The sequence below is a fragment of the Cyprinodon tularosa genome, unplaced genomic scaffold (genome assembly GCF_016077235.1).
Source record: "Cyprinodon tularosa strain WSP-4 unplaced genomic scaffold, ASM1607723v1 ctg171, whole genome shotgun sequence".
Taxonomy (NCBI): domain Eukaryota; kingdom Metazoa; phylum Chordata; class Actinopteri; order Cyprinodontiformes; family Cyprinodontidae; genus Cyprinodon; species Cyprinodon tularosa.
In genome coordinates, this window is record NW_024038541.1 from 1,767,065 (window position 1) to 1,791,698 (window position 24,634).

At 36.7% G+C, this 24,634-nt stretch overlaps 1 protein-coding gene across 5 annotated transcripts in view; it reads right to left on the bottom strand.

Moving 5' to 3' along the window:
• The window catches only part of fancc (FA complementation group C), a 54,719-nt gene that overhangs the window by 10,556 nt on the left and 19,529 nt on the right, over positions 1–24,634 (bottom strand). For all 5 annotated transcript variants that reach the window (XM_038281484.1, XM_038281483.1, XM_038281482.1 and 2 more), the window contains 8 exons: positions 13,863–13,970; positions 13,712–13,776; positions 11,773–11,937; positions 11,342–11,495; positions 7,366–7,421; positions 7,165–7,264; positions 4,028–4,103; positions 1,762–1,870 (listed from right to left, as the gene is read on the bottom strand). In XM_038281484.1, coding sequence (XP_038137412.1) covers positions 1,762–1,870; positions 4,028–4,103; positions 7,165–7,264; positions 7,366–7,421; positions 11,342–11,495; positions 11,773–11,937; positions 13,712–13,776; positions 13,863–13,970 — 833 coding nt within the window. The remainder of the gene's footprint in view (positions 1–1,761; positions 1,871–4,027; positions 4,104–7,164; positions 7,265–7,365; positions 7,422–11,341; positions 11,496–11,772; positions 11,938–13,711; positions 13,777–13,862; positions 13,971–24,634) is intronic.

The following is a 24,634-nucleotide window of genomic DNA, read 5'->3' on the forward strand; positions in this document are numbered from 1 at the left end:
TTTTGAGTGATTTGATGCTGTTACCCCAGCAGATGATGGCAGAAAAGATCATTCTCTCCCAAAAAAAACTTATAGAAGATATGTAGCATCTTTCTGCAAACACTGAAGGACCTAAGCTTTCTTAGAAAGTATAGTGTGCTAATTCCCTCCTTGCATGCTGATGAAGATTCTCAGTCATCCAGGTCATAGTCATTCCGTAAAAGGTAAAGAAATCCCTCCTTGTAGACATCAAGGTATTTATATCCCTCCAGCAGCTCTATTTAACACCCATTCTTGGAATTGGGTTTGACTTGATCCTGTTTCTTCTGAAATCTACAATCATAGTTATTGTTTTGTTTACACTTGGGATCAGATGGTTGTTTTTTCACTCCATGTCACACAGTGGTTCACCAGCTCCCTGCACTCCTTGTCCTACTCTGATTCTTGTACTGTAAGTAAGGGGTGTACAGAGTAAACAGGAATGATGCTTCTGAATAACTAGTTAGACAGTTGACCCCTCAGTCTCACAATCAGTGCTCTGTTTATCAGGTAGTCTTCGATCCAGGTCATTTTATAACCAGTTGAACTAACAGACCTCACAAAGTTAAATGAATATTTGGTTGAGATAAATAACTTTCATGAAATACATGTGACATATAAGGCTATGAAATCTATTTACCCGTAAATGAATCGTGTCTTATGCTCTAAAAATATATATATATATTTAAATCTCATTAATACACAGCATATACAGAAGTTTATTATACACATGCTGTCTGCTATAAAAATATAATCTATCACAGATAAGGTCTTGTTTTGCTCACCATTCCTTTATAGACTAATTTGCAATTTAAGACATGTAATGAAAAACTAATTGGTAAAACAGAAGATTGTTTTTTTTGCAGGTCCAGGATTACGTTTAGCGCTGAATTCTGAAAGAAAGATAGATTAAAATTGTAGAGCGTGTCTTCGATTCCAGCTGTATTTTGAATGTTTTTGATGACTTGGGAAAACCAGCAGTTACAAAAATCCAACATCAATAATAATAACTTAGAGAGACAGAGAAAACACAAAAACATGACTGTCTGTGAAGGAAAACTGTAAAACCACTCAGGAGCTGAAGAGAGATAATGCTGCAGCAGACTAGACAAACCTGTACAGAGCCAAGATCGACCAGTAAAGATTGTTCTCTCAGATTTCATCCTATAACATCATCAGTGTTTTCACCTCATCTCTCCCTTTCCTTTTGGCTTCAACCTACCAACAGCAGCGAACCTCTGCAGGGTCTTGGCAGCAGCACTTCACCACTGCTGGCTCGCCTAGAGAGCTTTGAATGGCGCTTCAGATTCAAGCAGCAGAGGAGATAATGAGCCCCGTTTAAAACCGCATCTACAGGGTTTCAAATCACCCCTCTCCCTTTTTATGACATCATCCCTATTTTATTTTTTAAAACGATGCTTTCCCTTTTTTCCCTCTGTAAAAATGAGCCCATCTAAGACATTCCACATGTTTTAGATTTCTACATAATGTTTTTTTAATATGCAGTTGGACCTCACAATGTCTATTTTTTTTTTTTAAGTGGTCCTCCTTGCCCCCCCAAAGCTAATGGCCTTTAATGAATGCTTGGAGAAGCCACACTGCCCCAGGACCTCTGTACTATGATGCAATGAGGAAATTACCGACTAACAACCATCTGAATGGCAGCTAATGGAAATAAGAACAGCACACAGGCGCTGAGGCCTGCTGCTGGAAGCAAACACATGTTGGCACATTTTCTTTAACCTGATGTTGATAGCGTCCGAGCCTTCCTCCTCCTCTTCTTCCTCCGTCAGTCTCTGTAATGTGCTGCTGACCCACATCAGGTGATTTTTCCAACTCTCCCGAGGCATCTCTGGAAGAAAAAAAAAAAAAAAAAAAAAAAAAAAAATTTATATATTTATATATATATATATATATATATATATATCCAGGTTGTTATAATTTTTATTCAGCAAAATACCAAAGATATTTCTTCTGATCAATTAATTCTAACCAGTGGTGTTAAAAGTACACACATTTGTTACTTACCGTAAGTAGAATTATAGAAACTGCAGTTTAAAAACACTCTGGTAAAAATTAAAGTATCAACTTGACCTCTTTACTCAAGAAGTAAAAGTGAAAAAGTATGTGCTCCAAAAACTACTTAAAGTATAAAAGAATAAAGTAACATTTAAAAAAAACCAGCCCGATGCCACTTAAAGATTTGAAAGCAGAATTTTTTGATTATTTCGAAAAATTCTTTAGAGATAGAGCCAAGGATGAGGGAGGCCTTGTTGGTCTCCATCTCCCGATACGCTCTCGCCTGTGTCTGACCTTTCAGACTTTTCAACATCTTTTTCTGAATCCAACATTGTAACATGGCATAGACAATTCATGTTTGCAGTTTGAAGAACACCTGCTTGCTTCTGATGATTTCCTTTAGCTAACCAATGAGTGTTTGCTTTATATTATTCATCCAATTTCACTAGCTTTCCCTAGATGTGGATGGCGCCAATTATCTGCATTGGATGGTGCACATGACGTGAAATAAATATTTATAAACATTAAACCGCAGCCAAGAGTAACGAGTAACATTTGTTTTAACAATGTAAGGAATAGAAAGTACAGATACTGTGAAAATGTAATGAGTAGAAGGAGGAAGAAAAATAAGTAATGGAGTAAAGTATAGATACCTTAAAATTGTACTTAAGTACAGTAACAAGGTATTTGTACTTTGTTACTTGACAACTCTGATTCTAACATAATGATTAAAATTTCCATGTCTTTCTCACATTACTTTCTCAGGTACAACACAGAGCTGTCTCCTGCAGGATGTTTTTACTGAATGTCAATTCATTTCTGCAGCAGACATATCAATTACATTGAATAATTAAAATTAACAATTTAATTATTGTCTATATTTCAATCAAGGACTTCTGTTAGGTGTCACTTTGGTGACTCCAGCTTTTAACATCTAGCAGGGGATGTTAATCAGAGATTAAAAGCTTGGATAGTTTATAAAAGTCAACTGCTAGATGCAGCATAAAGATTAAAACATGATGAAACAGAGTAAAAGTTTTGAGTTATTAATTCAGAATTTAAATAAAATAAATAAATTACAATTTGAGTATCTCTTGACAATTTATCATGTAACAGCGAAAAATAGAAAATATTGTAAATAAAGGAAGTGAACATTAACACAACTTATGAATAACATTGTTTTAGCCATATGATGTTTCATCATGTTTGCCGTTAAATAAAAAGTTACATTTATGGTAGAATATTTAACCAGATTCCATATTCTGCAAAAATAATATCTGTATAATAAGGACCTCCATCATAAAACCCCCAAGAAAATGACATTTCAAGTTGACAAACAAACTTTTACAAATATCTCAGCTTCTCCCTAAGGGTATGTATTAAAATGCAATGTTATATACTGTATGCATTTAGAACTCTGCACCTCTTTACCTTTTTTACAGAAGCATTCCCATTTACTCCCTGGTGAAATATTACCCTTCGCCACATACACAGAGTAATAATTAACTGTGATTTCTGGCTGGGTCTCTAAATAGCTGCATTCATGTAAATAATTCCTGCCTGCAGGCCAGTCTGGGCATACACTGATAAGCAGCACTGCTGCACTCACCTACTCTGCATCTCTTCAACAGGACACATTCCTCCAAATAGAGCTGTTATTTCTCCAACACATATTCCATGCATTTAAGCCAATACCTGGATGGGCCTCTTTGTGTAGCCATGATCAAAGGAAATAATTAATTGATTTCAAAGTAATGACTCCTCACATCGCTTCAACTTTCAACATCTGAAAGAAACTACTTAGCAGTTACTTTATAACTGTTAGGTAGTTAGGATACAAACAGCGAAAGCTTGTTCATTTTGTCTAAGAAAAACAGTTAACATGCTGTTAAATCAAGCTTTATTTCACTAATACCCACACTAGAGACCGTGGTGCATTTTTTCCAGTAGTTAAGGCAGAAAAGCAGTGAGTATGTGAGAGCGCACTGACCTGAAGGCATGGTGAGAAGGTAAAGCAGCAGACTTGAAGGGGACTGTGGGAAGAAGGCTTTTAAAGATGCAGATGTCTGAAACAAAGAGAAAGACGTATATATTCTCTGAAAAGGCGAAAGATTTCACTTCAGTTTTAAACACATTTGCTCTTCAAATGAAACCCTGATAAAAAGGCTGTGCGATGATGAGGTGAATGTGTTCTGAAACACAGGTCCACACACTGCAACTCTACTGGCTCCCACTCACACTCAAGTTTATATATGTTCTCAAAAGGCTAATTACAATGTAGACATGTTCATCTGAAATCACCTAAAGGCCTAGAATCATTTACATTCCCTTATTTTTTAACAGCTTTTAATATTTTAAGCTAATGCAGTATCTCTATTAAAGTTTTTTTTTTTTTTTAAACAAAGAATACATTTTATTTTCCAAAGAAGACAATAAGTCCTTTGCTGCAGTTCTAAAGTAGTACTTCTCTGGGTTGTGCAGGCTACAAGTAATGTGACTGTTTCACTCTTGTTTGAGCCGGTCTTTAGGTTTTTTTTAAGGCTAAAGTGATCTTAAGATGAAGGTTCTTTAAGTCAGACTAAAATAAATAAGGGTTTTAAACGTCTGGTGAGCTTTGGTTCAAACCACAGAACTACAGGTGCCATCCTGCATGAGCATTTGAAGAGAAGACACCCAGGGAATACTGATGAGCTGACAGAAACATTAAAGCTGAAACTATTAGAAAAGCTTCTGCATGTCCTCTCTGTTTAAATGCATAGCGTGTCGGTCCTTCGATAAATGTTGCTTAGACTCATTGAACCAGGCTGACGTGAGGCCTTGACATCCTAATCAGTTAAATGTTAAATATTTTCATATCTACACAGATCAACCAAAAAATAATAATTACTAATTATTATTAAATTATTAATAAATTATAATTTTACAATTAATTTTAATTAAAGATTGTTTTTCATTTGGAGTTGTCTTCATAAACAGAGACTTATTTTTATTTCTGAGCCTCCAAGTTTAGGCCTAATGTCTAGTCCTAATTTGGGTACCAATTACTGTATCTTCCACACAATAGAAAATAAAACAGAAATTAATTAGTTTTTGTATTTGTCATTTATAAATGTTTTTTTGTTGTTGTTTTTTTATGATCATCTGCACCAACTTAGACTTGCCCTGATTTGGCAGGTCGAACGGTCATAGATTTTTAAATGGAGCACAGCTCACTGCCAGTCTATTTCAAATATAAATCACCTCAAGTGTGATCATTTTGTTACCTTTACTTGGAAAGAGGAAAACAAGCTAAATAAAACAGTATAAGCCTCTAAATTAATTGAAGTTAAAAAACTCCTAAATTGAAGTTAAATAAAGCCCAGTAAAAACTAGAAAATGTTTTGAATGCTAGAACTAAAGTGAGCACAAAAATAATAATGCCAGAAATGTAAAGCTCTAGTTACAATGCAGTAATTCAAAGTACAAGGATGTTCTTTAGTTGTATAAATACCAGAAATGTGCTGGGAAATTTAGAAATTCACATCTTAAGATTCTGTAAAACATAATAAGGCCTAAAATCATCAAAACTAATCAATTTCCCATACTCAATGGCCAAGAAATTGCAAAAAAGGCATTCCCTTTACTTATTAACCATTTTAAATCTGCCTATAGCCCCTGGACTATGGTCAGAAGTGGAGGCGAATATACAGCATTCACAAAAATGTGTTGCAGATAGAATTCATATCCTCTTAGGAAAACATTTTCTGTTTGCCGCTGTACGACACGCAGGTGTCTGATAATTTGCTGCAGTCAAACAGGATTCCTTATTGGAAGATAAAACAACAGAAGCGCACTGAGGCCTGAGAGCTGCATCAAAGTACCAGAGCAGCATTTCTCCAATCACTGCAGGTGATTTCACTGGAGAAAAAAAAGGTGTTTGGTGAAAATTAATCATTTGGATTCGCTGTCGGTCGAGTAGAGGTGACAGCTGTGGGGTGTGAAAAGTGGGGCTCTCAGCCGGACATGAAGTGATAATGATGGAAAAGATCCATCAACAGTGAATTTTCCTGCTAAGATTAGGAAATTGTTCTCCACCTTAGGTGGAATAAAAATAACCTGTTTTTTATATATATATATATATATATATATATATATAATTTATTAAGGCATCTTCAGTTAAATTTTGATTTTCTTTATAGGTTCTCTCTCAAAGTATTAAATATTATAAATTACATTTTTACCTAAATTGGAGGGGAAAAAAGTTTTGACTTTAAAATATCAAAAACAGTCCTCCACCAATGTCTGAACAAGATTGTGCTTTCTCTTTTAATTTTGCAGTTAGCCAAGATAAATCATGATAATAATCATAATAAATGAGGAGCTGACTAAAGCATCATACTTTATAAAGTTTTCTATAAAAAAACAAGTGAAAAAATGTGCAATGATTCCAGTCAAGTTATTGGTGAACATATACTGAGAGGAGAGAAATCACACATTAAAAGCTTAATACATCCTGGAGGCACCATCATGGTGAGAGGAGGTCTGTCTACAGCTGGGAAAGGAAGGCAGGTGAGATTTAAGTGAAAACGTGGGAGTATAACCCCACAGTCCTGGACTTTGGGTTTTCATTTTCTATTCTATTTCAAAGGAAAATAAATAATAAAGAAGATCTAATGGAGGCTCTAATTGAAGATGAAATTATGTTAAACTTTTCCTCGCACTACCTCATGTCAATCATAAAATCCAAAAGATTTAGTTTTCAATAAGACAAGGAAAATCCTTACTTGCTTTTATTTTAAATTTTTTAAGCACTTTGAATTGTCTTTGTACTATATTATGCCATAGATATAACGTACCTTGCCTCATAATAACCTTTATTTGACAATGTAAATAATAAAAACTAGTATACATACTTATGTTTAAAATTTCTGCAGACCGAGAGCAAAAAACTAAGCTTTTTTGTGTGCACAAACATAGTAAATAAAGTTCTTTAAGACTGATCAGTTTATAAGCCATTGCACGGCTTGATATCTTCATTTAGTAATTTCTTTCCCATTTCAACCCTTTCACAAGTGAACACGTAACACCAAGAACAGAAATGGGTTACCACTCACACTTATAAGAGCCCAGATTAAAAAGTAACCATACCTGAGGCTGCAGCAGTGTCAGCTCCCTTAGGAAGCACTTAGTAAAGGTTTGTAAAAAATCTTTAACACATTCGTTTCTCTCAGCCCGTTTAAGAACAGTCCTACCGGAAAAAAAAAGCACAAAACATTCAGAGTCAAAAGCAAAAAAAAAAGACATTTGATAAATAACATTTGAAAGTTAAATTAAATCCATGGCTCTTACCTAAAGATGTCGTTTACAACCAGGAATATGGAACAATGCTGGGCACAAGCTTTAGGCTAAAACACATAACAATCGACATATTAACACATAAATGACAAAATACATATATACTAATTCAGAAAGCTCAGAAAATATGGACAATAACAATACTTCATATGTATTTTTTTAAAAGAGTTACAGTAAACCACAAGGTGGCACTGTTGGAGCATCAAACAAACAAACTTCCATCTTCATTTTCTCCTCATTTAACAGTCCGTTTCCCACTCTGTCTAACACACCCACACACTCATCTAATTTTTTCATCTCCTCCTAATCCACACTCATGTGTTTCAGATTTAACACATTCTAAAAACGCCTCGGCGCAAACATTTAACAGCTGTACTGCTCATATTGCCGAGTCCCTAATTATCTGGCCCTCAATATGCAACTCATATAAGGCCATGTGGTTCACTTGTCATATACCTCACAGGCTTTACCCCAGCAGAGCAATACAGTAAGGAGAGAGGCATGTACAGCGTAAGAGCCAGTTTTTTTATTGCTCTTACTGGCAGCCAGTGGAAAAACTGATGTGTGTGTGTGAGTGGTTTAAAATGCTTAAAGATTTGGTGCTTATTATAATGCATGGAAGCCATATAACAAGATGTGTGACCTTGACTCAAAATAAGCAGAAATTAGGGTTCATCAAGGGGTGCTAAACTGCATATCTCATTTTTAATGATGTGGTTAATTTAAAAAACACTAACCAAAGGACAGTGTTTGAGCCAAATTATGGGGAGTAGATACAAATAGTTCCACCAAGTGTTAATCTGGTGTAAATACAAGCTCAAAATACTCCAGACATGTTTTTGCCTTCTAAGAAAACAAGACCTGCCAATTATTCACCCTTCCCATGCCTCTGCTTGCATGCACAGCAGAGATTAGTTAGCCGTTTGCTGGCATGGGATGGTACATCCTCACATTCATGCATGTGTATGAAGCATCATGGCTCCCAACAGCTGCTTTTTTAGCGTCCTATTTCATACCTTACGACTAACACTTCAAGGAGAGTCAATTACAGCACACAGCAAACATCCTGTTTTTTTTTAGCAGTCTGGGCCAGGAAGTGAGTGTTTATTGTTATTGGGCCCTCTCCCTGGATCAGAAGGGGGTAGGAGAGCCAAAATCAGGAATGTGAGCACATTTTTGTGTTTCCTATTTTTGACTGCCTAGTTCATTTAATTTACCTCACTCATGTTGCTTTTTATACACAAGTATCCCAAACAGACACATAAAATCTAAGCTTCCTGTTTCTCATCCCCTCTTACAAAATACTAATCTTAATGCTGAGGGTCTGAATTAACACAAGTGAGGGTGAATTAGGGTTAAGGGCAAACAGGAACAGCAACCGTCATCCGGGGCAAGGGGACAAAGCCACCCTTTAGGAATCACCAACCTCTTTGTTACAAGTCTTTTTTTTTTTCATATACAGGCAAAAAACCAACCTAACCCTAAAAAAAGCAAAAGACAATTGCAATATTTTCAGAATAGCTAAAAAAAATTATAATAGATAAAATAATCATAAGATTTATTCAATAATTTTTTCTAAAATCATACAAAAAACATTCATTTCAGACATCATAAGCTGGAAATATAACACGCAACAGTATATTAGCAAAAATCTAAAACAGGTATTTCTGATACTGCTACAGTAAATGTCAGCAGAGGCCTTCCTAATCATGGAGTCGAGTTAATTTACATGCTGTGTGACTTTAAATAGGTTGGTCACGCTTCAAACCCACCAATGTGTTTGAATAAAAACAATCCTGCAAAGAGAGGGTTCCAAACAACCATGACAAGGATGTAAATGAAAAACATTTCAAGGCGTTGTAGTTATTGATAGAGGTAGCTGGATCCTAAAACTTATAACTGCAGTTTCGGCCCATTAGTAAATTAAATTGTGAGAAATTTGTACAGTAAAATTAAACATTTGAAAATGACAACAACCTACAACACATCTGTAAATTATTAAATACTTTTAAAATTCAGCAACCTGACATTTCTAAGCTCAAAATGAAAGATTTAAAAAGATCTACCCAACAGGTTTAATTTTTGTAACTCAACTGAATGTGCTTAATCTCTCTTAACTTGTGAGAAATATCCATAAACACCAGGACTGTGCAGTTCCACACTGAAACGTCCATAGCTCAATTGGACCATCACTACTGAACAAAAAAAGCAGCACAGCCTGACAGACCTGAACTAAGTTGATTAGTTCAAAACGCAGGTAACCTCTTTGCTTCTTAAATTTCAATGACAATCCCAACAGCTAAAACGTGCAATCAGTGACTTAGCTAAATAACATGCCAACCATAACCTCTGTGTGCTCAATTGTATGAATATCTACTGATGCTTATATAACATTTGGCAAAAATATACAACATACACAAAGCGTGTTTAAAAAGTATTGCCAAAAGTTTGGCAATATTTAGACTTAGCTTATTACATTTCTGTTATTGAAGTGTAAGTACTTCATTACATCAAATGTAATTACTTCACACTTCTCCTACTACTAATGAAAACAGTAATGTAGAAAAAGTTTCATCTGTATTATAGAAGTCTTTTTGTTGGTAACAAACAGTAAATATTTTGTCGCTGAAATACAGAGCTGGGGATGAGTGACGGCAAACCTAAAAAAAGAAGGAATGAGGAGCCCTGAACCGTTAAGCGATGGTATACCACGCACGCTAATGATGTGAGATGTGGTCTGCAGCTCACCAAATTATGTGAGACGCAAGCAGAACAAAAGCCAAATAGATCAGAAAGGCAGAGCCCTCAATAATAACCCATCCCAAAGAATACAACAGAAAATTCCTCAGATCCCTACTTATAAAGGCTTGGTTTCAGTTTACAGAGAGCTTCAAAGAGGAGCTGAACACATATGGCTGAGTGTAATGATTTGTCTTGTGAGACTCTCTAATTTGAGGCAGATGAGCTACTTTGTGCTAAAAAAAAAAAGCAAACATTACTTCTACAGGAGCAATATATCAGCAGTTTATTAACAGGATCAAATGTTGCCAAATCAGGCAGCTGAGATATTGAAGAAAATGCAACAGAAGAAAAAGCTCAAATCACCATCACCCTCCTCATTTCACATTATCATAACCTTTTAATTGCTGCTGCAATCTAGTTTCCAGTTTAGACTTAGTTATATTAATTGTCATTCAGTATACAAAAGCATGCAACGTATAAATAACAGCAAAATAAAAAAGAAATGCAAACGTACTGCATATTGTGCGCTGAAAAGTAATAGAAATCTGCATTTATAGTAAACGAAAAACAAATATTTAACTCATTTTGCAAACCAGATCCTTATTGCTTTAAATATTTAATTTATATATCTTTGTGGAAAGAAGAAAACCAAATGATCTAGAACATTAGTGACCGTGCAAACCCTGCAAATGCTTCCATCATGCACTTTAAACTCCTGTTACTGGGAAGACTTAGAGCAACTAGACTTTTCTGCTACTGTATAAAGAACAGCATAGCACAGTACAGCAAATTACTTATGCATAAAACAACATGTTTGTAAAAATTATATTTTAATGATGAATGATTAAATTTCTCTATATCTTTTAACTGCATCAATATTTTTAACATTGTTTTTAAAGAACTGTTTTTCCAATTTTTCTCTATCGGATCACACAAAGACCTCAGTCTGCTGCAGCAGGTTAAAACACAAAAATGCTTATATAACAAGAGAACACTCCTGTGAGGAACTGTGCTAAATGTGGCTGTGAAAAAATGATGACGACTTATTGGAAGATAGATCTGGTCTCAAGACTCTGATGTCAGAAATCAACCATCATTTTACAGACCCATGATTTCCAGAAAAAAAAAAAAAAACAATATGATGAAGAAACAACAAAAACCCAAACCCCTCTGCATTTCAAGCTAAACAACTGTTTTCTCTTTTTGATTTTTTACTTTTTTTACCCACCAACAAGGACTTTGTTACTTGCTCCTTTATCTTATCGGGCGTTGATCCTGCTGCAGTCGCAGAGTCGAGCAAACTGAGCACAGCTTCCTCCAGAAAAGGCAGACTGTGGCACCACAGAGAAACAACAACCTCCTCCTCAAGTGGAAGGTCACATCTGCAAAGATTTGTTTAAGAAACACCAATGACAAATCTACACATTTTATATAATAAAAAAAAAAATTATTTTGCATAATGTGGATTTAGAATACAGCTCTATACAAACCACTAAACCAGAAAAGTTACAACAGCACAATAACAAAATAACCTGGATTTGTTCTATGAGAGATTTAAACGTTTATCTAACAAGACACGATTATAAAGGAGACTGACGCATTTCTGTTAGCTTTATAAAAGCCTAAAAGATAGCATATTTTAAACACAACTTGATTTACCTGGAATAAGCAGAGTGTAGAGCATCAATGAAGTTTTCACTCAGACCTCCTCTGATGCAAGGAGCTGGCTGCTGCAGCAAGGTACCAATAACAGGGGAGGCTTCAGCACATGTTATAAGAGACATAAAAGCCTCTGATGCAGCCTGAATACTGCCACACGAACACCTTTGAGGAGTTTGGGAAATGTTAAAATTAGTATCATTGGGGAAACAGAATGATAAAACATGATGATCAGAGCTAATGATTGTTTGTGTTATCTATTAAACATTTTGTGTTGTCTTTAAGTCTTTTTTTAATATGTTTTATTGTAATCAGAGATGAGATCATAATCTTAAGATTCACATGAGAGTTATGCATACATGCCAAGAACGATAATTAATCGATAATGTTATCTTTTAGATAAAAGCTAATTGTGCCTTTTATAAACTGAGCAATGTTGGCAACTTTGGCCAAATCTTTAAAGGTCTCATATTATACAAAATTCACTTTATTAACATTTTCTAACAGTCATATATATCCTGAAGCCTTTGTATGAGGTTCACAAATGAAAAAAATCCTTTCGAAATCCTTCCCTTTATGATGTCATTTAGGGAAATAACTACTCCCCCATCTAAGCCCCAAACAGACATGACTAACAGAGCACCTGCTGTGCTTTGTCCAAAAAGACAAAAGTATTTTCTACTGCCTTTATCTGAGCCCCTGAAGACTCAGAGGATGGATTTTATTTTGATGAAAATTTACCTGCTAACCTGAAGGAATTTCAAAGAGGAGTTCTTCACAGCATGGGTGTTCACAAGCGGGCTTCTCCACACATCTCAAATTGAAGATTGATACCAACTGTCCGTTACAAAGCTGTGAATGTAAGAGCTGGACTTGACTTTACTATGGACTGCTTGGCACTGCAGCTAATGTTTTTGATAAGCAAGTTTTTTTTTATAAGATGGATAATCTTCTCTGTGCTTCACAAACATTCTTTTCCTAACATGCTATCTGCAGTCATTCCGATTGTGTGCTTGTGTTACAATACTTTTCTTAGTAGAAGCTCAGTTGGTTCAACACAGCAGATAAGAGGCCATAGCAGCTAAGAATCACTGACTACTGAGCCACTAGATGTAATTGCTAGTTTATTGAAAGAGTTTCCAGCCGTTGAAGGTACCTGCTGGAGTGATCAGATCTGCTCGGGGCCCTGCCCCAATGAACACGTCACAATATGGCAACGGCACTCAGAAAAAAAACTATACTGCAAAGGTTTCTAAAGAACCAAATCTCTTATGAGACAGACAGGTCTCATAAGAGATTGCCATTTAACAAGGTGAAATTATCTTACTATCATTGTTCAGGTAACCACAATGTTGTATGCCAGCGTGGCAAAGTTCAGCCAATAATATAGTGTAATGTCACTACCATGCACAGGGCATGAGCAGATCTGGTGCCTACAAACGAGATTGTTCTGTTTGTAGAAGAAATGCTCGATAATCTGGGTTTAGATGACCGGTCTGCATATCCAATCGAATAAAAAATTGTGCATTATTGTTTTAACATCATAAATGAATGGCAATGAGCGGTTATATGGTTAAGCTGCTGTTGCGGGTGTGGGGGCAAGGCCTTGAGGAGGGTGGGGAAACCTAAAACAGCTTGTTTGGAAGAAAGCAAATGAGGAGGGTATTGGTATATATTGTCGGACTAATCTGAGAGGAATTTTAGTCCTCAAACAATAAAAACATGCTCTGGACATGCTTTTTATTTTCAATTGTTGTATATTATGAGACCTTTACATATTGCTGTGTGTAACTGATTAATATATAACTACATGGCATAATTTCCTACATAAAAATGTCAGGATTTGTATAGTTCCTTGCAATTCACAACAAATCACAGTTAAACATGAACAGAAACTCTAACCCCAAATATGAATTGTTTCAATGGAAATAATATTTACTTCTGATTTCTGTTGCTGTGAGAACCCCGACTCTTCCATATGCTTTCCTGGATCATTGTTACCATCTGCAATGCAAAAATAAAACATCATTTGAAATGAATTTACACTGCAGAGCAAGCATACCTTTAAACATAAGCTATTAAAACTATACCTTATTCAGCACTTTAACATAGTACTCTCTGGTTGGCACACCTAAATGCTTCATCATTGCCAGTGTGGCACCATCGTCTTCTTCTGTGGTGAGCCGACACAGGACTTTCTGTGATAGAACAGATTAAAAATGTGGAGCACAAGTTTGGTACTTTATTAAATTATGGGAGGAGAAAAATATATTGCTGTAACTTAGTATGTATATATTGAAAGCATATGAGGATTGGCAAAAATTAACTTGATAGTGATAGTCTTATAAACCCTTATAATAAAACCCACTATATACTCATCTGTGACAAATGTAGGTTATTCTAAAGGAAAGCAATCTACTGATTGTTCATTAGATATAGAGCAGCTCAATGACAACAATATAAAAAATAAATGCTGCACAGCAATGACCTTGAAACAAAACATAAAGTAATAAAACAATGATCCATAGAACAAAAAATGCATAAAACTAACAAAGTAGTAGTAAATTTGAATGCACAATATACAAATATATATTACTATAAAATCTGAATGTAAAAGTAAAACTGTGATGTTAAGAGTCAAAAGCCTCAGAAAAAAAATGGTCAGGTCTTTGAAGTTACTCAGTTCTCCGCAACCCAATTCACAGAATAGCATCTGGAAAACCATGATCTCTTCTTTTTTATTTTGATCTTGGAGCATCTAAAAACATCTGGTAGTTTAAACATCGTGTTTTAAAACAGTGTTTACAGGGGGTCATGAAACGTAAAGTGGAAGGTCATGAGATAATGTATTGATCTTTGCAAAAGTTAGGATAAGCAACAGTCATATATTGCTAAATTAAAAAGGAAACCCTTTAATTTTATGATCCTGTTGAAAGCTGTAGAGTGGCTTCCAATCCCAGCTGTAGATGAGAAGTGAATGATTGATCAATGCCCTCAAATAAAGATTTAAACATGTAAGAAAATTATTTTTCCAAAGCCTTTAGGCTAGAGGAGCTAACTAAAAAATATTGTTTTTATTTATTTTCCTGCGATATTTGCATCAAATAAAAAAACAAGGTTCCTCAGAGAACAATAATCATAAAAAACTAAAGGTCCACAAGTTGCACATGAGCGATCTAAAATGATGATTTACCTTTCACTGTAGTGAAGAAAATTTTAATTCAGTCAATCAATTTAATACCACACCAGCTTTATTTATAAAGCACTTTAAACACCCACATAACCAATGTGCTGCACACACAATAAATACAGTAGCTGTGTTATGATACCATAATTAACCCAATCAAAATTAAAAAGACAAAAGAAACATAACATCAAAATAACAGAGGAAGCATGCAATAAGCAAATGTAAGAATGAAGTAAAATGAAGAGAACTATAGTAATGATACCATAATTAACCCAATCAAAATTAAAAAGACAAAAGAAACATAACATCAAAATAACAGAGGAAGCATGCAATAAGCAAATGTAAGAATGAAGTAAAATGAAGAGAACTATAGTAAATAATTAAAAAAATGAACATATCTCAGATAGTGACAAAAGCTGCGGAGAAGAGACGGGTTTTAAAAACAGGCAGAGAAGCACTTCAGGTTTCAAATTATCACATGTTTATATCTTTATAGGTGAAAAGAAATGCATGGATCTATCCGTTCTTATCCAAAAAAAACTCAACGATTTCTTTCTTCGTCTTTGTTGTCAATTATGGTTAAAACCAATTACATTTTTATAGGATTTTAATACATAAAATAAACTTTTTTAAATTTCTATGAAATTTCAGTCTATATATTAATTAAAGGAGGGCCATCAATACCCTACATATGCATCAAAGTTTAAGTCCACTTATATGATTTTTATCAAATTTCCTATAACATGACATTGCCTGGGAGATTCAACCCCTAAGTCATTTAGGACCAGACCCGCATTATGCCAGGAAGAAAACTGGAGGGAAGAAAGAAAAGGCTTTTTTGTTAATTTTTATAAACTTTTAAAATATTATAGAACATCGACATATTTACGTAGGTGTTAAGAATAAGAATTTACTTTGTTAACATCAATTCAGAAGTTTACTTGTAACCCAAAACCACTAAATTGGGGACATGTTCAAGTCTTTGAAATCACCCTTTTAATTAACCCCCTAAAAAGCTGACTAACCAATAGAGGCTCCACCAAACCTAAAATCATCCTCAAACTTAAAACCTTCAACATGCACCAAAACAGACAGGTTACTGACAAATTACAGAAGAAACATAAGAACCGTTTGAAACAACAGGGTTAAAGTAAGACAGAAGGAAATAAGAGAAGACTTTGTGAGATTTTCAATTTATATAAAAGAGAGGGATGCGAGCAAACGTAAATCCAAGGGAAAGTAGAGTTATAGAGCTGCTGGTGTAGTCCTGTGGTTTCTTTGGCCTGGCAATAAAGCACACTAAGATTCTTACCCTCCACAGTCTTTCAAAACCACCCCAATCACTACCATCTGAGAGCCCTCAAACCCAGCACATTTAGTACATACAAAACCAATCAAACTAAACCCACAGTTTGTAAAGAAGCATAGTGGGAATGGGGGACGAGGAGTAAAGAAGGACTGGTAAGAATAAGTGTCTGACGTTGAAAACACTGTGATGGCTACATTTCAAAAAAGCGTGTGGTCACCAGAGGAATGGGACAAAGAGCAAGAAGATAGATGGGTGGCAAATACTTTAGGTCAAAAGCCATCTTTCTCATACAGAAAAAAAACAACTTGAATCAGTTTTGGGGACAAGTTACTGCCTTCGAAATAATCCCATCATAAATCTAAAATTAAAACAGAGGATGGAAGAAAAAATGCATGAGGCAAAGACTTGGCTTGTTTTTGATGGGTGTCTGTTAACAATTACTACACCATGATTGAAAAACCAATGACAGACTTAAGTATAGCCTCAGATGGTCAAAACAGCGGATGAAAAAAAAGAGAAAAGCACATATAAAGAATTTGGAACTCTAAAAGCACTGAATTAGAACCAAGACAACCTCAAACTTGGAGCCGTATATCTATTATATCCACTATTTGTATGTAAGCCACTAACAATGGAGGAAGTAGCCCACATAGTTGATGGTATAAAAAAAAAGTTAAATACTAGTTACTTTCAGAAGAAACTAAATCCGACCCTGTTGTATATATATTTTTAATGATTTTTTTAAATGCAGTTATGAGATTTCATTTCAACACCCCATAAAATTTCGTTCACACACATTTTGTGATAAATAGATGGTGAACATAACTGAAGTTGAAGGAAGAAGTTTTCTGTCCATTATGTTTTTATTTAAAGAATTATCAAAATTAGAGATGTCTTTAGCAAAAAGACATTAGAAAGCAAGCATCTTGACCTAAGGATAGCAAGCTTTAGGCAAATTACTGATTTTTTACATCAGGGTTATCCAACCAAATTTCCTTAAGGATGGATAATAGCCTACTTTTATCTAATCGCTGTTATTAAATGTAATTATATATCAGCAAGTTCAGTTAGCAAGATGAAATATCCTTAAGCTAGTTTGAAAAGCAGACTTTGGGAGGGGGTTGAAATCCTTGCTGGTTTCAATTGTTTTTATGGTTTAATCACAGAACCAAACCTCCCAAATGCATCGGCTAAAGCTACAAATCCCAAACCAAACTAGCATTAGCAGCGCATTTCCCTAAAATATATACATATTAAATATGTATGCACACACATATACATACACAGATCTAGCACAGCCTTTAAAAGAGACAATCAACAAATTTCAGAATTTTTTGCCATAAGGTTTAGGCAAAGTTCTAGCTAGATATCTGATATTCATGTAAATGTTACTATCAGTCTTCTGTAAGAACTAAATATTTTCTATAAGTTTAGAGTCATAAGATCTAGAATTTATTACTGGTGTTCCTCAATTTTTGTTACTAAGAATAAATATATTATTATGAAGATCTAGCAGAAGATGAGAGGGCAACTGTCCACCTGGGCCCTGTTTCATAAAATGGGATAAATCTATTCTAATTAAAGAGCAATTATTCAATTCAATTGGCTTTATTTATATAGCGCCAATTCACAACACATGTCATCTCCACGCACTTTACAGTTCACCAGATAATACAGTCAAATTGATTCAAAGTTTTCTATCTAAGGAAAACCAGTTGATTGCATCGACTCATTGACTCAAATGCAATCCCTCACACTAAGCATGTTTGTAGCGACAGTGGAGAGGAAATTATCCTCAGTGAACTTATCCAGCTTTGGGATTTTCGGGATCTTCTGTTTCACAGCAGCTGAAATCAATCAGAAAACTCAACTCTGGGTTTTATTAGTCCAGATTTCAGGGTAAGTTTAAGCGAAATAGGAAGCCCTCATCAATGGATGACAGAAAACATGATCCACCATGGCAGCAGGAGGAAAGGAGAAGGCTCGAAGTGCACATTTCTCACCAATGGAACTTAAGTTATTAATGACAGCATATGAAGATTATAAAAAAAATATTTCATACAAAACAAGGAGATTTAGCATGGCAGAAACCAGTCAATGTCTGAGTGTGATTTAAACAGGATTGAAAGTTATATTCTCAACAATCATTTAAATAGGGCTGAAACAATTAAAAAGATTAATCAATTATTGAAATAACCATCCACTAATTTAGCAATTGATTAGTCATTAATTGGAGAATATAGCTTCTAAGATGCGCCTTTACAGTAGCTAACAGAGAAACCCACTTAGACCAGTAACTATACCAAAACTGTAAAAAAAAAAAAAAAAACTTAAAAAAACAGTGTATCCTTTATTTAGTCAATGAGTGCTGGATGCCATTTATCAACCAAATATGCCTGGAAACCTGAAAATATATGAATAGATGTGCTGAAAATTTAAAGCTGATACCTGCAGCTCTGTGTATTCTTTTTTCTTTAATCCATCTTGATTTGTGACAAGGGAACACTTCCTACCACCCCAGCTGTGTCAGCAGAAGGTGGCAGGAGGTAATTAAAGAGGGAATTAAGTAAATTAGAACACTCTACAAGTGTTTATTGAGCTGTCCTGTCTGCAAACCTCCATTGTAAAATATAATTGACCAAAACCTCAGCCATGTAGTGATTGAAGAGAGCAAAGTACTCAGTGGGCGCTTCAACTCCAGTCTGGATTCAAACCCTGTATTCCAAACAGCAGGTGGGAAAACACTCCTCTGTGCCAAAGGAGATTGGTGACACTGCAGAATATGGGCATCTGAGCCAATAGTAACAGTTTCAATCTAATTCCCTGACAATTTGCTCTCAGCATAAAAATGAAGTGCAGCACATTGAACTTGTCATGAGCAATCTGTGGCTGAAATTACTGAGACAAATGATTGACTTGAGAAACCAGTGATCTTAAAAAATCTCTGAATCCCCATTATAAATGCATCCAACAATGTGAAGCACGATGAGTATTTGCTCTCATCTCATTTGCTCAACATATACAGGCTCCTGCAGTAAATAATACATCATTTCTGATGCTTTTCTTTTGTCTGATCTCAGCTCAAATGTGCAACAGACTTCAACTCATATGAAAGCTCAGATGTGAGGAAGAGAAACATAAGGAGCCAAAGCAAAGCCAGACAACAGAAATAAAGGGAAAAAATTATATATATGCATATACATATAGCATTTATACTGTGTACAGTAAATGTTTAAGGGAAAGAAACATAAAGCTGCCTTTATGCAACAACTAGTAAGGAGTCAGTGAAGTTTTTCAGCATTTTCACAAGCATGCTAACATTATATTTAGGGGGAGTGTTGAGGTGCTGTTTTTTATATGTCAACCTTTTATTCCCCATACATCTTTATTATCAAATGTTTTGCTCCTGTAGATGGAAAAACCTGACCTTGAAGGGGAACACAGAAGGTGCAGTTAACAGCACTTTCTAGCTGTTGTCTGTGCAGCTCTGTGCAAACACACAGATATGGCAGTTGCAGATTTATATAACGACAGTCTGGAAAAAATGATGTCAGTTCTTCTCATGCAGAGGTGATGCTGTACACAGAAAACCACCACATGCATATATGAGGTTCATTAATGCTTTTTTTTTTTTTTTTTTTGTCAAAAGTGAATTAAAGCGAGCAGAAGTCATAAAAGCCAAGAAATGGGACAACCAAGACCTCACTAATATCTGGCCTGTGTTTGTGGATACCTCAAAAATGGAGCAAACCAACTAAAAAATTATAAATCTTTCCCCCCCAAACAAAGGTAGATAAACTTAACTTTAAGTCTAGGTTTAAATTTAATCAAAATATATTCCATTTCATGCCGACAATATGGTATGGTGTTTTTCTTTTTTGCCCTTGTTGATTCTAGTTAAGATATATTGGCATAATTTGTTGTAGTATGAAGTTAAATAAAGCGTGCAATGGTAATAACTTTACCCTTAAAATAGTCACATATATGGTTTCCTCTACATGTAATTTGTCGTGGTACACCGCCACAGCAAAATAAAAGCAACAACACCTTCAGAATAACTGAAAAAATATGTTAAAACTATTAGAAACACATCGTATAGCATGACCTTTTATTTTCTTTCTTATTCAAATCAGAGCTTATTTTAATGCAGAGTTTAAAATGAGTGAAAGTCCTAGGAACAGCTAAGATACTGCGCAGAACCCTCAAACTCCCAGGCCTCTGGTAGAGGACCCGAGCTTGAGGATGACACATACCACCCCACGAGGGGTGAGAAAATAGTTTTTTATACACATACACATATATATACATACATATAGACATAAGTATATACATAAATACATATACATATGTATATGTCTGAATTCTTAACGACACCCCTTTCATAGACATAGACAGGCATGGGGCATTGCAGGCTAACAAAAAGGTCAAACGACCCCCATTCCAAAGGGGTGGACCCATTCGTCCGTTTCAATTTGCATGTTTTCTAAACAAAAACAAGGCTTTGTTGGGCTACTGTATAAAGCCTCGAACTCAACGCTATTCCTGACATTTTGAATTGAAAAAGCTTCCTAGATGGGAAGTGAAACGTCTTCAAACTTTGAAACAAAGTTTAGTGGATTGTTTTTTAACTTTTTTGGAAATGATTTGGTCAGTTTGATGCAGAGTCTGTGACATGATTTAGTTTTTTCAACATTCAGCTGTCTGATGGCAGTAGGGAAGAAGCTGTTTTGCGATCTGCCAGAACTGCATCTGATGCTTCAAAGCCTCTTCCCAGAGGGCAGCAGAGAGAACAATCCATGGTGCGAGTGTGAGCAGTCATTGATAATGTTACAGGCTTGGGACACGCAGTGCTTGGGGTAAATGTCTTTATGGAGGGAAGAGGAGACCCAATTATCTTCTCTGCAGTTCTCACGACTCTTCTCACCTTCTTCCAATCTGCAGTAAATCGGTAAATCGAGAGCTTTGACTCAGCTCCCTCTTCACCACGACAGTCCGATAGAGCAACCGCATCACTGCCACCGCCGCACCGATGCATCTAGCGATCTCACGCTGCATCCGTCCCTCAATTGTGAACAAGACCCCTAGAACTCCTCCGCTTGAGACAAGGATACTGGTACTGATTAAACTAGAAAAATATATACTTTCATCTTTACACAGGTACCAAAAGTTTACATTAAGACTTGATATCTGCAGCCTTATTATCTATTCATTTTGTTATAAAATTTTAGGGAGAAATTAATTTGAAAACCTTCTCAGTTTCCAAAGCTTTTCTCTTTGTACTATTCCGTAAGAAACTGTGTATTCCATTAATGTTACTGTATACACAGATGCAGACAGCACTTTGCTCACATGCCCTTAGCTTCCCCTCTACCAGGTCAAATACCAGCTGGCAAAATTCAAGGTTTCCTTTCTAGGCATTTTAATTAGCAAGATGTTATATTAGACGAAGAATTAATCAAAAGAATACAAACACACAGTTAATCTGTCAAAAATGTGAAGGTTTCCTATTGTTTATCATGAGCCATCTGTGTGAGCTCTCTCAAAGTTGAAAACGGCAGAAGCTTTTCCTCTCTCTTCTCGTCTCTTTCCCTCCCCTGCGCTCCTTTGCAGAACACACAGAGAGCTTTTCTGGCTTGGAGTAATGTAAAGGCAGATTGTTCAATGATGACAAGGGGCTGTGAAACGGTCACTTTTAATTTGACTTTAAAATGTGAAACATAGTTTGAGGCTATGCAGACTAAGACCAGAGGAGACACCCTCTCCTTTAGAGATTATGTATATGCAGTTGGATGGGAAAGAGAGAAAGATGGAAAGCAGTCATGAAAATATATGAGAGAGAAAATCTCTTCAGCAGTCCAAAGACTGTCAGAAATAAATTATCAAAGAGTCTTTTGTGAAAAAAAAAAGATTTTTCAAGGCAAAGTAATCTTTATGTCAAGTCATCTGGAACATAAACGATAAAATGACCCGGACCATTGTGATGAAAACTGGCATATGAAAAAAATTTGGAAGAATATACAGTTACACACAGTTTACCACAATATCAATAAAGGTTGGACAGTCATGAGATTTAGTCACCATCTTACATTTCCTCTTACTGTTATCTTGCTTGTGAATTGGATAATAGTTGCGTAATTCAGCTTAATAACATAAGATTAAAAATCCCCTTGTAGTTTCTTAAATCTTATGTATTTACATTGAATGCAAATGACAAAAATGGAGCCAGTGATTTACAGGTTATTCCTATGTAGAGGCGCCTTCAGGACTGAAGTGATAAAAACTGAAGTACACTATTCAAATTGGCAAATAGGTTGAAGCTAAAGCTAGTTGAAGTAGGTGAACACCCTGTTGGCTCACCGGGAAGGCAAGGGAGTGCTACAGCCTACCCTGCTATGAGCATGGATATGCAGACAGTGTGCAAACGCGCTGCATCCAGGCTCAATATCCACAGGCCCGTTGTAGTAGCCTAGACCGCCAGATCACGCTACGAAAGGGAAGAAATTGCCCCACACAACTCAGGTGGCAAAACAGTTGATTCCTGTTTTCCCTTGAATGCTCTTGAATGAGGTAGCAGTCCCCTGGAAGGACCACCCATTTAGTGGAAAAACTCTAGACTGCAAAAACTCTGGACTGCGTGGGCATGGAAAAACAGGGCTTCCAGGGCATGCTCCCTGTGGAACCGCTTCGGGCAGCACACCAGCAACCACAGCAGCCAATATCCTTGAAAATCCCCACAATGCCATCAAAGGACGACTGTTTCCAGTTTGCTTGACAGAAAGAGCTTATAAAGCAGCAGATGTTGCTGTGAGAGCTCTGAGAATGTCCTCCATGCTCTCTGCATACCAAGCAGAACTGTGTGAGGACATGGCCACCAAGCCGGACACGTACGTGTTGGAAGAAATCAACAGGATAACTGACATCTGTCTCTGTGCGGAGCACTTCGCAGGCCAGGCCGCAGGAAAATCTATGAGGATGATGGTTCTACAGGAAAGAGCGAGGCGGCTCAACCTCACCAACCTGTCTGACCGTGAGAGGGATAATATTTTGGACATACCCATCTTGCTGGAAAGCATCTTCGGTTCCGCCTTAGCCTCCATGGAACCACGGTGTGAGTTTCAGAAAAAGGAGGATGAGGCGTTCCGCTTCCTTCTACCCAGGAAGAAAGAGCCTCCTCCTCAGGGGGCAAGACAGTCCTACACCCAGGCGACGCCGCGGCCCCCTCCTTTCAAGATCCCCTAGGTGAACAAAACCCTAGCCCTATTCTCTTGTCCAGTCTGGCCAGGAAGGAAGACAGGTCTGGTCTGGAAAATCTTCAGCTCCTCTTGCAGCTTCCGCTACGGTACAGCCGAGCCAGACCTCCGGTCATCAGTCCAGAAAGAAGAGGGCAACAAGACGCCCAAGCGCCCTTGTTGGTGATGCAGCTGAATGTTCCCTGTTCACCAGCTCTGCAGACTCAGTCAAAGATTGTATTTCCCTCCAACCCTCTGAGTGTTTGTGCCCTGTACAGAAACCCAACTAAGGAAGCGGGGCATCCATTTGGTCACTTATTTGGACGATTGGCTCCTTCTGGTGCAATCACACAGAGAGGCTGTGATGCACACACAGATACTCATTTAGCACCTACTCAATCAGAGTTTTGAGTTGAACTATGAGAACTACTTTCTGGGATTAGCACTGGATTTAGTTTCATTCACCACTCACCTGTCAGAAGACAGGGTGGACACGTTGGAATCCTGTCCTGCTTCATTTTACCTACTCAGACCAGTCCCTTTCAGATTATGCCTTCAGCTTCTAGGACTGTTGGATTTTGTCATCCAAGTTGCTCCTCTCAATCGTCTGCACATGAGAGGATTTCAGCGTTGGGTAGCTGGCAGCTCAGACTCTGCCCTGGGCGAAATATTGGATGGAGGGTGGCGGTGACAGCAGATTGTGTCAGGGCGCTAAGATCCTGGCGCCGCCCAGGTTTCTTAAAGCAGGGTTTGTCAGTAGATTCGGTAGTCTCACGGAAGCTGATCACCACGGACGCGAGCCTGTCAGGATGGGGAAGAATTCACAAGGGTCATTATGCAAGAGGTCTCTGGAGCCAGAAACTCCAGCAGTCCAATATAAATTATCTGGAGCGCTTCATAGTATTTCTTTCGCCGAGACGCTTCCTCGTGTTCCTGAATGGTCATCACGTCCTTGTGAGGACCGACAACACCACTACAGTGGCTTATGTACAACACCACCACAGTGGCTTATGTCAACTGGCAGCAAGGATTTTGTTCTCTTCGGTTAAACACTTTAGCTCACAAGCTGAACCTATGAAGCATAGGCATTTTCCTGTATGTTCCATAATGGAACAGCTGTGGTTCCACTTTGGGCGG